We start from the raw sequence: 16,358 nt of genomic DNA, 5'->3' as shown, positions 1-16,358 counted from the left end.
AGTATCACCATGCCAAAGCATTCTCGACAGGAAAGTACAACGAGCGAAGCGTTTTCAAGAAAGGAAACATAAGCAAGACAGATCACGATTATTGTTTTGCGCAAATATGCACCGGAAAGGGTGCAACTGTTTTTAGAGTGCACCCCTAATGTACATTCTTAAACAAATGCACTCTTAAAACGGTTGCACCCTTTGTGGTGTATATTTGTCCCACAACAATAATCGTCATCTGCCTCGCTTGCGTTTCCTTTTTTGAAAACTCGGCTCTCGCTACTTTCCTGTTGAGAATGCTGCGCCGCACTGATAACGCGCATGCCGTTCGTGACTGGGAAGTACCGGGCTCGCAGCGTTGAAGAAAGGAAACGCGGGCAAGACAGATGACTATTACCGTTGTGGGACAAGATAAGGCCCAAAGGGTATAAATTTTTCTAAGAGTGTGTGCACCCTTTGTAAGCACGCACGGCTTCTTTCACCATTGACAATAAAGAATATAAGCTTACTTGTTTTAACAGTTTTTTTATCGATTGAGGCCCCTAATTAAATCACTGGCGACATAATAAGGATATCTGTAGTAATGTTAGAGTACAGTACGCACGATTGCCGCCCCGAAAGTGGTAACGCAACGCCCAAAACCAGCGAGCGAGCAGCGTGACGAGCCCCACTAGCCGCTACCGCAGCGGCCATATTGCTCACTACTTAATGATGATGATATTAGGATGGATGGATGGATGTTATGAGCGTCCTCTTTGGAAAGGGGCGGTGGTTTGCACTGCCAAGCTCTTACTATTAAACTGTCTAATGCCCTATAGCTAGGTTAACAAAAAATGTAAAAAAAAAAAACGCACGACGAGCTTGAATAAAAAATTTGCAACCACCCTATTATGAAATTTGTTTTTGTACGTCTCTGTTTTTTGTCGTTTCCTTACTTTTCTTCCACCAATATTTCAATCGCCTCTTATTAATCTCTATTGCGGATATGTTTACTTTGCCCCTGCTCTCGCTGAACCCAAGGGCTTCGAGGAGTCCAGTGGTGCCTAAATCGACCGCAGGGCAAATATCTTCACATTAGAATACAACCTGCTCCACCATTTCCCTAGCGTTACCGCAGAAAGCAGGTGCTTCTTCTTCGTTCTTATATCTCGTTATATATATCGCTTATATCTCCTAGTTCATTAATCAGCCTAACGGGAACCTCGTCTAACCCTGTGGCTTTGCGCTTAGGAATTTTCTCTTCGGCTTTCTTCCAGTTGAAATTTGTCAGCACCGGCTCCTTTTCCACCTGGGTTTCTTTCACGCTCTTTTTTTCTTCAAATAAAACCTCGTCATTTCCTTCGAAAGGTTCGGCTGTTATTTTTAGGATGTAATTTATTGCCGCTTCTCCTTCCAGTCTGTTTCCACCTTCGTCTAGGATATGTTGTTGTATTGTTGTTGACTTCCTGCCTAATAATTTTATCTGGTTCCTAAATATTCTAAGGGCGGCCTTCTTTTTCTCACCTATTTCTGACAACCAACGTTCATCATCATCAGCAGCAGCCTGGTTACGCCCACTGCAGGGCAAAGGCCTATCCCACACTCCTCCAACTAGCCCGGTGATGCACTAACTGTGGCTATGTCGACCCTGCAAACTTCTTAATCTCATCCGCCCACCTAACTTTCTGCCGCCCCCTGCTACCAACGTTCACTTGCACCTTTTTTCTTTGCTTGCACCAGTATTTGAACCATCTACTTTTTCTCGCGGTATATTTCGCATTTATTGACTACTTCATGCTGCGGCAACTGCGCCTTCTTTCCTTGCCTGTAATATCGGGATGCTTTCTGTCGGTCGGCGATCGCTTCTCGTATCTCCCTGTTCCACCAGCTCTTCGGTTACTTTTTTTCGTTTCCAACGAACATGTGGTTTCTCTTTCCGTATTTCTGTCGTTATTACACTTAGAAGCTCACTATATTCCCACTCTACTCAAATTGAGGACGCCACAACGAGCTATGGAAAGAAGAATGATAGGTGTAACGTTAAGGGATAAGAAACGAGCAGATTGGGTGAGGGAACAAACGCGAGTTAATGACATCTTAGTTGAAATCAAGAAAAAGAAATGGGGGGCATGGGCAGGACATGTAATGAGGAGGGAAGATAACCGATGGTCATTAAGGGTTACGGACTGGATCCCAAGGGAAGGGAAGCGTAGCAGGGGGCGGCAGAAAGTTAGGTGGGCGGATGAGATTAAGAACTTTGCAGGGACGGCATGGCCACAATTAGTACATGACCGGGGTTGTTGGAGAAGTATGGGAGAGGCCTTTGCCCTGCAGTGGGCGTAACCAGGCTGATGATGAAGATGATGATGATGATGATGATGATGATGATGATGATGATGATGATGATATTCCCACTCTTTATTTGGCCATTTACCAAGTTCTTCCTCGACTCTAGTGACTATATTTGTTATTTCTTCATCGTTCAAATTTGGACTGGCCATTTTGCAGTCCTTGCTCTCTTTCCCAACTACATATCCCATTTTTAAAATGATGTGCTTATGGTCACTCCCTATGCTGCTATACCCTTTCTCGTTAATGACCATTTCTCTCAACTTATCATGAATTCCTTCTGTCATCAGACAGTAATCAATGGTTGATTGCTGGTTTCCCGATTCCCACGTGATCTGCCCTTGACACTTAGGCCCTGTATTCACGAGAACGTGGTTATGTTGCTCACAAAGATCTAGCATTGACTTCCCGTTGTTGTCGGTATAGCCATCTAGATCCTGTATATGGGCATTCATGTCATCTAATAGGATAATTTCGGCATCATACCCGAAACCCTTAATATCAGCACTTAAGCATTCCACTAACTCTTGATTCTTCTCTGTGCAATTATTTTCAGTCCACAAATACGTTGCGCGCAGCCAAGTTTTTTTCTCATGGTACCTGATAACCAAATATGCCCATAACATTTTGAATTTACTCTTTTCCATTTGACTCCCTGGTGGATGAGCATTCCCACTCCCCTCCCTTTCTTTCCGACTTAGTTCTGTTGCACCCCTTCCCAAACATAATTCTAAATCACTGGCGTCACTTCCGAGTCTGTAAGGTGCGTTTCTGTAACCGCATACGCCCCTATTCGTTCTCTATTTAACTGCTCCTCGATCTCTACCGACTTTTCCTTTCTTCTGCCGCCCCGCAAGTTGATGTAGCCTATTGCATGGCGAGCTCTCTTTCTTGTTTTCCTCCTTTTTCTGTTATTGACGGCGATGCTATTCTGAGTTTCCCCTAGGGAACGTTCTTCATTACTACCTACTCTGGCCCCCTGAGCGCCCGTGGGTCCCCTAAAAAAGCAACAGCGCGACCAGCAAGTCGCCAGACTACTTCTCGTCCAAGCCTGTAATTGAAGTGGATCCCGTCTCGTTCAAAACTACCACACTTTCTCGCTTCCCTGTTTACTCCGACAACCTCGAAGCCTTACTTTCGGCTCATTTTCCATATCGCCTCATTAGCAGCCACTACGGCTCTTTGCATTTGACTGTCACGTACAGGCACCTCCGGCTACGTGCACGCCACGATCTGCACCTGAGGGGACAGCTCGTGCAAGTCGTCTGCCCCCTTCACCAAGCGCTTGGCTAGTACTGTCCCTTTCCTGTTTAGGACATCATTTAGCGCACCTGCTACTAGGGCAATGTTGCGCACGTGGGCATTTTCCGCTAGCTTTGCTTTTGCTCGCTCCATGACAGAACCCAGTGTCCGGCCTGGAAATGTCTCTACCGCCACTCTTATCTCCTTTCACACTCTCGAGAATTGCTTCTGAGCACCTAGCCAGGTTTGAGTCGCCTGTTATAATCACCATTTCACTATCTCCTTCCTCTCCCTGCTTCCCTTTGTCCTTTTCCGCGTGATTCGGACTTTACAAGGGGCATTGATCCCTGCGCTCCTGCTTTTTCGCGTGGCGGCCTCAAGGTGGATGCCGCTCTTTCCAGCTACCCCCTCACGACGTTGCACACATTCCACGTACTTCGCTGGCACTCCCTCTCCTGTCACGTTGGGGACTGCGTTCCATCGTCACGACCACTCTCGTTCACAATGGCGGCCCTGTTCAGCTTTTCCTCGGCTGCTTGAAGTCCTTTTTCCGCTGCCTTCCGTGCATCACGCTCCATATTTAGCTAATTTTTGAGCTCTTCGACCTGTATGACGAATTCATCCTGGAAAGCCCCCATTTTCTTCAGCCTAGCGTCGACATCACACTGTGGGCCAATGGACTCGATCCCCTCTCCATTCTCATCTGTCCCCTCGTCTGCCTTGAGGGACCCCCCCACACACTGTACGCCATCCCGGCTTTAAATACTATACTACTATAATATATTATAATAATTTAATATTATATTATATTATATAAACTATAATACTATACTGTAATAATGCAGAGCTCGTACCTCCTAGCAAAAACTGATACGCAAGTATCTAAATCCTTAAAATGGCGCAAAGTAATTCTCACCAATGTTTTACAAACAATCAATGCCGCACAGACTTAAGCTATGCCACGTTTTCGCATGTGTTCATCCACGCGGCCTCGCTCTCACTTTCCTACCAAATCAATATTCCCGATACCAAAGCACACACAGTAAAACCACTCATAGCTATTAGCCTTGCCACTTCCAAGCTACTATTCAAATGCTATAAAGACTTAACGTCCCACCCGGTTGCGCGTGTTGAAGCAGGTGGCGCGAAAGGACGCTCTGACTATCCTGAAAAACCAAATATACATGAAACACACCCACGCACACGAAAAGAGAGAGAAAGAAAAAAAGGAAACTATCCAATTATTATTTAAAGGCTAAAAAATCAGCAAATCAAAAACAGAAGCATGCTCACTCAAAGTTCGCACAAATAAACTTATGATTTCGTTGCCGCTACGGAGCCCTGCAAAGACACGTCCATCCGCCGCAAAAACATCGCGCCACGCCAGTTTTGATTTTGTGAGCGCGATCTCTTGGTCGTATACTTTAGTTTACAACGCCACCGCTGCTCTTATTTCAGTCGCACTGTGGAAGTATACAGTTTCCCTTACCTTAGTTTATATAGGTGTTCTGTGGTTTCTCCGAAGCTGGTCGCACGCGTCACAGCTGCGCCGACATCGAGATGGGACGGCCACGAGTTGTGCGCTCTCCCTAGAAACAGGTGGTATACGAGGAGCCGCGCCGAGAACAGGCTCGGGAAAGAGCTCGTCACCGCCGTGCAGATTCCACCGCCCGAGCAGAAGAACGTGTTCGTGATGCAGAACGCAAACACATTTCAGGCGAACGTACCCACTATTATGAGACGTACGTGTGTATATTTCACATTTGCAAACGACGTTTTTGACATCGAGATGACCGAACCTCTTGAAGTATACTGCTGCGATCACAGGGCTACTTTGCTCACTTGAAAAAAGTTGACCGGTGAAGTTCCCGATGTTCAATAAACATGTGTTTTTCTGACAACATGACTTGATTGATGTCACCAGTGTCCACGCAAGGCACACCTCGTTAATTACACGGGCACATTTAAGTAACCATAATGTTTATGGCGAAGGGGACGGTTAGGTACACAAAGGGACAAGCTTCGCTTGTAATCCATCTTCACGGAGTGAAAGGACCGACGATCTTTGTCAGGTCTTGACTTTGTCACCCTGTCGAGAGCCAGCTGGAAACCTAAGCGACTAAAGTTGTGTATTGACTGTACATTGAAGGCCAGAACTCCATTTAGTCGGTCTGACAATATTACAGCCGAATGAACTTTGAAAGCTAGCATGTCGACCATTGTTGGCTACTGATGTGCCAAATGACTGACTACGCCTCCATGTCAATCGGGTGCCAATTCTAAATTTTTCTTGTGTTCTACTCTTGCGTGCAGTTGATAATCTAGTAACCTACTAGCCCTTTAAAGCAGTGCTGTCGGCATTCAAACGGCAAACAATGCTTAGTTCTCTCTGGAATGGCACTGTTCAATACAGAGCACTAAATTTTACCATATCGCATTGTTGGTTAACAATGAAAGAGTAGCGACGTGGATTTACACAATTTTTGCGTGGTATGTGCCGATAATAGATTACAAAAAAGTCCAGTACTGCAAAATAGGTTACCGTGTGTGTCTAATAGCGTTTATAGTCAAAGATGAAGCTCCTATAAGAAGCACAGCTTTCAGTTGATAAAAATGAAGGCACTGCCAATCTCTTAAGCCATATGCATACGCAGACACATGCTCTCAGAGACAAAGAAAAATTCATTTCTTGTGTGAACGAGGTAGCTGAAAGTGCACAAGCCGTAAACTTTGTGAGACAGCAAACTTTTCAAAAACCACATTTGTGTTTGTTTACGGCAGATTAAATAGAAATCAGGTTTCTTTGAAGGTCATTCGACTCCTCCTGCAGCTGCAGTGCCTTCTTCGCAAGCCTTAGCTCCTTCTTTGCCATTTTATTGGCCAATTTCTCGTTTCTCAACAGCCTAGCTTCCTGAAAAGTTGATCGTTAATTTTGATTAATACGATGTTTGTGTGCGCGGCGGTGCAAAATTAGTAGGGCAGAAACATGGGCCGGTTGGGGTATGCATAGTTCAAATTCTGGAAGACCAGCGCTTACACGTGGTGCACAGAGAAGAATAAGAAGGACGGCGCAATGTGTGTATCGTTATTCTTTGTGCGTCTCGTCTAAGCGCTGGTCTTCCAGAAATTGAACTGCCAAATTTAAATGCTCGTCGTGAATACCTGTGGCGGTATTGTTGCACTGTTGTATTGATTGCACCAGCTAATCAGCCCGGTTGCCTAAAAGCAGATTGCGCGAATATTGTAGAATGACTGTAGTATTCTCTACAATATGCATTCCAAATGTGCTACGTCGATAATGCGACATTGTGACGACTACGGCGCGTAGTCAACATGCCGCAAACACGACGAGGCCTATACCGTTGCACGAGGATTGTTGCGCGCAAGGCGTACAGCACATACCAAAGTCTAGTGCTACAAACATCAGTGCACGCGCGAATTATCATCTCAACTGTACTGTTGCCCCAAATTTTATACCTTGTGGCGTATCTGCTTTGACGTTACAGAGGTCCCGCCGGCCGCCTTGTTGAAAAGCTGCGTCACTGTGTCACAGATGTGCGCATTATGCTTATGAACGCGCAGTTGCGGCAAAAGCTCCTCTCAGGTATTTATCACTATAGTCGGGTACAACTTTAGTAAAAAGGGGGCGTTTACTACTACGAGGCGGATACACACGAGCATCCACCAATGGGCGCGTACTCTGGACTGAAGTCACGAGCTGGACCACCGGCGACCCCGCCGACGGAGAAGATGGCCGCCCGTGCTTCGAGCTGGGCCAAGTCACGTCAGCTGTGTGCGTCAGCCCCTCGTCACAGTGAATTCCCAAACTGTTTGTGATGGTCTATCATGATGGAAATATTACTGCGAGCTTACGATGCGGCATTTGTGCCGCGTGCGCTTATTCTAAGCCATGATCCGGCGAAGAAACATTGCAGCGAGCATCGCTGACGCTGCGCTACGCTTTGCCTGAAAACAGGATCCCGCGGTGACCGCTGCAAACACACACCCTGCGTGTTTGTTCCATGTTTTTTTTTTATTTACGCTCCCGAGTGAAGTTACGACGAGAAAACTTTGCCAAAGTCTGGTGCCTACTCTGAGCGGCGAGTGTGTTCGTGTACTGTGTCGCTGCGTTTTTCGTCGGGCGTGGTGAAGTGATAGAGCAAAACAATTCTCGGGAGAAATGAGAAAAGCGTGCGCGCATAAAACAAAGCTACGAGGGTCTCAACAGAAAATTTTTGCAAAACAAGCCTCCAACGCAAAGATTTGTCGCCGTCAACTTATCGTGAACGATCGTTGTCAGCAGTGCGATAGCCGAGCGTCTAGCGGTGGTGTTCGAGCGTTGTGTAGCGCCATCGATTGACTGCTGTCCGCCAGTGCTCACTGGGCGCGCAAGCTGTAGAATGCGTGCTGTGGCACATTCACGCATAAGTTATGTTGCCAGCGCTCGATGTGGTTTCCCACAACACAGCTCCGCGCTGCTTTTCGATTCTCGTGATATGTTGCAATTAAAAATTCCCAAGACAGTGTTAATAGAACGGTAAAAAGAAGAAAAAACATACGAGAAGGTAGGCTAAGCAGCTTGTGAACCCGCTCCTAATACCTCTACCCGCATCTGTTTGTAAATGTGTGCATGTTTTCTTGCGTTTGTCATTTTTTTATTTCCAACATTTTTTTTATATTTGAGAGTTTATTGGTTTTCGCGTTTGTGTGTGAATACGTGCCTGCTTCCATGCGTGTTTGCGCTTACTCGTATTTCTGTCCTTTTATTTTATATTAGCATTTGTTTTTGCTAGTTTTCTTTAAGCAAAGTCCTTTTGCACATTTTCATTCCGCAATCTCATTCAAAGCACCAACGCCTGTAAACTGCAGGGCTTTCCTCTTCCATCTCAATAAAGCCTTTCTCACAGGTCTACCTCGTCTTCTCAACCTGCCTACTCGCTGTGTTTTCTGTCCTTGTTTCTTGTGTTGTTGCCGCAATGTGATTGACAAACTTGCTCAAAACAAATTTTGATCGCCTATGAAAACAGAAAAGTTTACAGATACATTTTCTTAAAAGCGTCATGTGGGTTGCACAGTAACTTTGCCTCGTACCTCTGTTCATGTTTATGCATCAGTGCAGGCGGCAACTCGCCAGAAGCGCACATGAAAGGGTGCCATATTGTGAAACAGCACCTTGCTATGTTGTTGCATTTTTCACGCTTTCAGTTTTAGTAAACAGACGGTTTCGCTGCCCATCAGATATGCTGGTAAACATTTTCAACACGAATAACATTATGCAGTGAGGTGTCATTTCCTGTCTGATGCTTTCATCGTTACAAAGACATCTCTCAGTGAATGCAGCCCAGCAAAGCAGTGCATTGATAGCTTCTGCACCTTTCACCATTTATTACTTCACCAAAGTCATTGTCTGAACCTGGCCGTCGCTATGCCGATGGCTTGTGAATTAAATAATTGCCTCAATAAAACACATTCACCTTTACTCAGCATTTCTTAGTACAAACAATGGTACCAGAGCTATTCAGGGTGAATAATTGTGTTTACACTCGTGTTACTTGCCCATTCCGATAAAGAAATACAACAATGGCTGCGGCATGACTGCAATTTGATGTGCAGACTGCAAACGGTGCCTTTCAAGTGTGCCCTCGACTACTGCTACAAATAGCTACCCAAATGAGTTTTCTGGGCCTCACTAAGCTAATGATGTTTGATAATTGTCCTCTTATCCACATTACTTGCCTGAGCCAGATAACTAAAATAATGCAAGCACATAATTATGCTTTCGCATGCAAACTGCCAACAGTGGCTGTCAATTTCGCATTGAGTACTGCTGTTTCACCTACAATGGCTACGCATGACTGCCCTTTGAAATGCAGACTGCTAAAGCTGCCTTTCAAGCGTGCCCCGACTACTGTTATTTCATCATAGGACCCGTCATGCTCGATGGTGGCTGCCCAATAGAGTATTTTGGGCCTTCTGACAGTGGAATTATTCATCTCAACAGGCTGTAAAAAACAGTAGGGACCGCACAACTACGTGGAAGCAGGCCGCCTAACAAGGCATCTTGCTCTGCATTGCTCTTATTTATTTAAGTCGCTTGATGAACTTAAATGACTGTGCGGTGGAGTAAACCAAGCCGATGGTGTGTTTTTGTTATTGCTTGGCTGCATTTATTGGCCTTTAGGGCCATGTAAACATGACGATGGCTCCAAGACGACTGCTATTATTTTCCTTTCGACACGCAGGCTGCTAACATTGGTGGTCAATTTTGCCTCGGCTGCTGCTACATCACCATATGGCCTGTCAACTCGAGAATGGCTGCCCGAGTGAGCACTTTGGGCCTCACTAAGCCAATGATGATTTATAACTGTTCTCTTATTCACATTATTTGCCTGAGCCAGATAGCCAAAATAAACAATGCAACCACATGAATGTGCTTTGGCATGCAGGCTGCTAAGAGTGGCTGTCAATTTCACGTTGACTACTGTTTTTTTGTGTGAAGCTAGACAGTTGCTGCCCGAATGAGCATTTTGGGCCCCACATAGTTATTCAGGGTTAATAATTGTATTTGTATTCATATTTTCCAGCATTTAAGCCCGTTTTCATGATAATCCTCATATTGAGCACGATCTGTTTGCTTTTTCAGTATTGCGTTTTCAGAATTGAGCTTCCATTAAAAGGAATATGCCATCAAATGAACTGCTTATTTATTTGAGAGGTCACGGGAGAATTCTTGGCTGCTGCGGACCGACCGGCCAAATTTTGGTAGCCTTAATAAGGGCTGTTCTTTGGTTAATAAGAAGCTGTTATGCTTCGTCGAGTGGCTCAATGCCGGACCGTTTGCAGTCCGAGTCGTCTTCTTCAGTGTCATCTTCACCCAGTTGGATGATGATGGGTTGGATGTGGTCACTCCCACACGTGTCAAGCCTGAACTTTGCCTCCAGGTCCTTCAGGTGGTGAATGTTCTTCCTCAAGTCTTCCGCCCTTACGTGCTTGATTTTTTCCCTCAAGACATCTTCTACCGTCGACAGATTGAAGTCTCCGTTGTCCGCAGCGATGCCATTTTTCACCTTTCCCACATGAGCTCAATAGGATTAAATTCGCACTGGTACGGTGGGAGCCTGAGTACAATGCAACCGACCCTATCAGCTGCATTGTCTACGATGTAGCTCAGATAGCGTGGCTTTACAGATGCTACCAGCTCAAGCAGCTGCTTTTTCACCATCCTTTCGCTGGAGATGATGCTTTCGCTTTTGAGCCACTCCTGTATTTTTGCGCTCTTCCAAGCTGTCGTCGGCAATTTCTCTTCTCGCCGGGAATGGTAAGGTGCATTGTCAAAAACAATGACGCTACCAGCAAGCAACTTCTGCAGAACGTTATTGAACCATCCCTCGAAGCGATTGGCGTCCATTTCTTCGTGGTAGTCGCCTGTTTTTTTGGCCTCGGAATATATCTAAGCAGTCGTCGACGAAGCCATTCTCCCTGCCGATGTGCGTCACAATCAGGCGCTGGCCTTTTCCAGAAGGCTGTTTCAGACCCTTCGACAGGCCATCTGCTCGAGCGTATAGGCGTACGCGCTTCTGCACCATAGTGTCTGTCCACACGATCGACCATGTGTGTCTCGCCAACACCCATGTCTCGTCCAGGAAAAATATCTTTCGCCCTTCCGCCCGGTAGCGCTCCACGTCACGAAGGTAGCGATTCTGCCATTCAGCGATGCCATCCTGGTCGATAAGTAGCGAATTGCGGCTCCACTTCTCGCGCTGGAATCCGCTCTCGACAAGCAGGCGACACACAGTACACCGCTTCAGTGATGGGAGATTCATGCGCTTCGAGAACTCGTTAGTTATCTTCTCGACCGTCGGTATCTCGACGCGGTGAAAGAAATTGTGCACGCATGACCTGAGCGCGCACAACGTGAAACTGTCATACAACGTGCTGCTTCTTCTTTTCTCCACATTTCGTGGGCGCTTTCGCGAGGGCGTCATCTCGGCGGCAACCTTGGTAGTGGCCTCCATGCTGTGTTCAGGCTCCCTGTTACGCCAATACGTGTAGCAGTGGAGGACCATGTTGTATTAATCGCTATCAGAATGTGGCCACTCTTGTTCTTCTTGTCGAGGCTCCTTGGTGGTGTGGACATCGAGGCGACACAAGGCTCATTCGGCAACAAAAGGATCGCACTCCGATGTCACCTCGCTGGGCTACATGTCGGAAAACTTGCACGGAATGCCTTGCGCGAACTGGCGAGATTGCAAACTTGCAAAAAAAAAGTGAAAATGAAAAAAAAATTGTGAGAACACAAAACCGAAAAATATAAATTTTATGCTATTTAAAACCAAGAGCGTTTATTTAAATCGATGAATGAAGCATTTTTGTACAATTCCTGCCTTGAGTATATTCACGCCACAGGTTTGTAATTGTTGCGATAAATGCATTGTTTTATATAATTACTTGTTCAATAGCAATTGATTCATTTTAAGCTCGGAAAAGGAGTACTAAATGTGCCGTGTACATGTAAACAAGCGCAAAAGCCATGCAAAGCTGCTCTTTCTACTTTTGTCACTTGCAATGAAGCTAAAGAGCAGACGACGGGCAGCGTTGTAGAAGGCACGGGGTTATTTTTCTGTCGTGATCCAGCGTGTGCTATGGCACATGAGAGCTCTACTAAACCAGTAATCAAAATACAAAAGTCTTTAGTTATACTGAGAATTGGCCGTTTCAGAAGCACGATATATTGAGCGGGATTATTTTAGTCGCGGAAGCAACCAGCTATTGTGCTTCAGTCATCTGGGCAGGGCCTCCCCTTTTTTCTAAAATTGCACCCGACTATTGGTCCATCATGGGCCTTGTCAACACGAAAGGCTTAGCAGCATTGGCAGCTGCGGGTAGCACGTTTTCATCCATGGAGGCTGCCGTCTTCTCAAATCACTGTCTCCGCTCAGAGTCTGACTGTCAGCTGGGACCCTCCATCTCCGTTCAGGCCAACGATCGTTGAGATGTCGATGGCAATTGGAGTTGTCGTGTAAACTCGGTAAACTGCCATTGACATCAACTGCCATAAGTCAACTGCTATCAGCTCAATGGCAGTTGAGAGTGCCCGTCTAAATAGGGTATACGTATGGTGTCTGCGCACAGAGCGCTCGTGCCATAACCGAAAGTCAGAACGCTGCCCTTATTCCTCTGCAGATCCGTTTGAGCGGAACGTAGAGGTGCATCGAGTTGGCTTTGTCGTTCTTTTGCAGGCAGATTCACTGTGCGTCTTTCATGTCTCTATACACCATCTCGGAAGTAACTTGCAGCACTGTGATATATATACTACAGCGCAGCGGAATACGTGCAGTTACGTCCGCAGCGCAGCGGACGTAGCTGGTTGGTTATTGGCGGCACTACACAGAGATGTATTTTTCCTTTCTGGCAATGACTAAATCGACGCCTAAGGAATAAGGTGGCGGAGCTGAATCGCGCCATCGAAGTCCACTGTCGGCTGCTCTGCACGCAACAGTGCAACGAAATCTGTTGCGCTGCGGACGGGCAGATGCATTGCGGCAAGACCTGGAACTTGATGCGGCATCTGCTCGACGAGACTAAAACAAAATCCCATCAACGCGACCGCCTCGCAAAGACCTTTCACAGAGCAGTCAAGAAAAACCGGGAACCCGAAGTAATCAGACGCATAGACAGGAAGCACCTCCCGGTTACACGCACGGAAAGGCATCCCAAGTACGGCGGTCAAGCCAACAAGAAGCTCGACCGCGACATCAGCGTCGAGAAGGTGCGAGCGGCCCTGCACGATCTAAACAGCAAGTCGGCGGCTGGCCCAGATCACATCTCGAACAGAGTGCTCAAGAACCTCAGCGATGTGCCAATCGAAAACCTCATCGGTTATTAGAACAAGTGCTGGAGGGCGGGGTCACTGCCCCAGCAGTGGAATACTGCCAAGACCATCCTCATCCCCAAACCAGGCAAGCCGCCGAACACGGACAACCTCCGGCCAATCTCGCTGACGTCCTGCGTGGGCAATGTGTTGGCGCACGTCCTCATGTGCAGGTGGCAGGATTACCAGGAGGAGTCGGGACTATACCCCACCACGATCATCGGGTTTCGGCGTTCCCTCGGCATCCAAGACGCGATGATTCTGTTGAAGAAAGATATCATTGACGATGACACCCCAACGAAAGACAAGGCCATTCTGGGACTGGACCTGCAGAGCGCCTTCGACAAGATGAAGCACTCTGCGATCCTAGCCCAGGTGTCCAGAGTCAACGTGGGTGCAAGAACGTACAGTTACATCAAGGACATTCTGACGGGGCGGACTATCGAGCTCTGCGCCGGCGATCTACGGCTCCAAGAGAAGAGGCTCGGCAGTGTCGGGACTCCCCAGGGCTCGGTCATCTCGCCGTTGTTATTCAACCTCGTTATGATCGGGGTGGCCAAGCGACTCTCTCGCGTCGAGGGCGTCCGGCACACCATTTACGCCGATGACATCACGCTGTGGGTTCCGGGAGGCAGCGATGGTCACATTGAGAGCACACTGCAAGAAGCCGTCGACGTCATCGAAGACCAGCTGAGCGGTTCCGGTTTGATCTGCTCACCAAGCAAGTCAGAACTGCTGGTGTTACCACCGAAGTACGTCAGACGTAACAAGAGCGAACCGAGGGATTACGAGGCCATCAAGATTGTGATGAGGAACGGCCAAGTGATCCCTGAGGTCGACAAAATCGGAGTGCTCAGCATGATTATAGACAAGCGACGGCCCAACGGCGAGACCATTTCCCGCCTTACAGCCAAGATTACCAACGCAATACGTGTCATCAGACGGGTCGCCAACCGCAAGGCCGGGATGAAGGAGGAAAACTTGATTCGGCTTGTGCACACCTTCGTAATCAGCCACGTCACCTACGTTGCAGCCTACCACAACTGGATGCAGTGTGAAAAGAATAAGATCAACGCCCTGAGACGCCGACCTTACAAGGCGGCGCTCGGACTATTCGAGTGTACGAACACCAACAAGCTCCTGAGCCTGGGGGTACACAATACCCTCGAGGAAATTGCGGAAGCGCAGCGGACCGCCCAGCTGGAGCGGCTCTCTATGGCCGAAGCCGGCAGGCGCATACTTCAATACTTGGGCTTCACGCCCGGGGCGAAAAAGGCGAGTAGCGACGTTTCTGTCCCAGACGGGACCCGGCGCCCGATTCGGGTAGACCTCATCCCGCGAAACATGAACCCGGAGTTTAACAAGGAGAGAACAGCGGCGAGGGCCAAGGCCCTCATCGACTTTCAGGCCAAGGATGAGCACGCAAGGTTCGTGGATGCGGCAGAATACCAGACAGACCGCGCGGCGTTCGTAGCTACCGTCATCGAGGCGTCGTCCGGCGCGACGAGGGCAGCGGCGAGCTTACATGTCCGCGAGGCATGTCAGGCGGAGAAGGTGGCCATTGCCCTGGCCATTGCCGACCCCGGGTGCCAGACGGTGTTGTGTGATTCGCGAAGTGCAGCGCAGAAATATGTCAAGGGCAAAGTGTGTGGTGAGGCTGTGCGCGTTCTGTGCTCGGCTGACCTGCAACGAGAGAATAGGTATGTTAGAATCAAGTGGTTCCCGGCGCACGCGGGCGACGATGCGTCGGAGAAACACGATAACCACAACGAGACGGCACACGCAGTGGCACGAGCGCTAACCAACCGCGCCGCTGCAACCGACCGTCCAACGTAGTGTAGTGCCAAGGACCGCATGACCACGTTCAACGAACTTACACAGTTCCACCGCCTGACTCGAAGGACTTTCCCACCCCCGCACCCGGGGCTGAGCCGAGCGGAGGCGGTGCTGTTCAGACAATTGCAAGCTGATTACTTACCCACCCCAGTGTTAATGAATCATCTGTACCCGAAATTATATGTGAGTGATGTGTGCCGCGTGTGCCAGCGGGAGAGGGCCACCCTGACGCACATCCTATGGGGTTGCACTAACTTCCCCGACGAAGCTTCCACAAGTACAATGATTCCGCCGCGACTCGCGGCTGCGGCGGTATGCTACGACCACGAAAGCCAAACCTGGGCCGTCCAGCAGGTCTCGACGGCTCTTGAAAGACAAAGGCCGAGCGAAACCGACGGAACGTTGCCCCTCAGGGCGACCGACCGCGGGAGTAACACGCGCTGGAGTTGAGTAGAGACCACCCGCTGAGAAGACGTCAGGGCCCGCGTCACGTCGCCATTTAGTCATGGTGTCGTTCTGCAGGTGACTAAATGAAGTTGTTTCTCTTTCTAGATGATACAGTACAGCGATACGTGACATGTTAGAACCTTTACGCAAGCACGTCTTATACCCAGAATTACTGTGGTAATTACCACCGGTAACCGTAACAGATAGCCACCCTAACCGTGATCACCTAGCAACACGGCAGCACCCATACAACGCCGACCCCCCACTTCGATCTGAATTCGCGCTTGTTACTGACTCTCCACCCTGTCAGCAATAAACAAGTAGCGAAATCCGTCATCGCTAAGTATCATCTTAATCTGAGGTCAACGCAAGGCATGCTTTGTTGTAAATATTGAGATCGGCTGTTTCTTTTCACGCTGCTATAGAACTATAGATGCGGCGCCGAGCCCTCAAACTGGTTCGATATCTAGTTTGCAGATGGCGCCACAGATTTATCACTGTTGATGCGTTGACGATGCGGAACGCTGAAAAGGCCTAATTGTTTACTGCATGATTAATTTACCCCGTTCTAGTATGGTACGGATGACGGTATAGCGAGCAAACTCAAAGAAAATGCGAAGAGCGCTCGCTGTGATGCAGGTGA

At 48.0% G+C, this 16,358-nt stretch overlaps 1 protein-coding gene across 1 annotated transcript in view; it reads left to right on the top strand.

Annotated features, from left to right (window-relative positions):
• LOC142570974 (Y+L amino acid transporter 2-like) overlaps positions 1-9,895 on the top strand; it is a 33,466-nt gene extending 23,571 nt beyond the window's left edge. Inside the window, exon 6 of the mRNA XM_075679281.1 lies at positions 9,804-9,895. Within this exon, the coding sequence (XP_075535396.1) occupies positions 9,804-9,888 (85 nt within the window). The 3' untranslated portion in view covers positions 9,889-9,895. The remainder of the gene's footprint in view (positions 1-9,803) is intronic.
• The last annotated feature ends 6,463 nt before the right edge of the window (positions 9,896-16,358 follow it).

Source organism: Dermacentor variabilis, chromosome 1, assembly GCF_050947875.1.
Source record: "Dermacentor variabilis isolate Ectoservices chromosome 1, ASM5094787v1, whole genome shotgun sequence".
Lineage (NCBI taxonomy): Eukaryota > Metazoa > Arthropoda > Arachnida > Ixodida > Ixodidae > Dermacentor > Dermacentor variabilis.
Note: the sequence above shows the minus strand (reverse complement) of the source record. Positions and strands in the feature narration are given on the sequence as shown.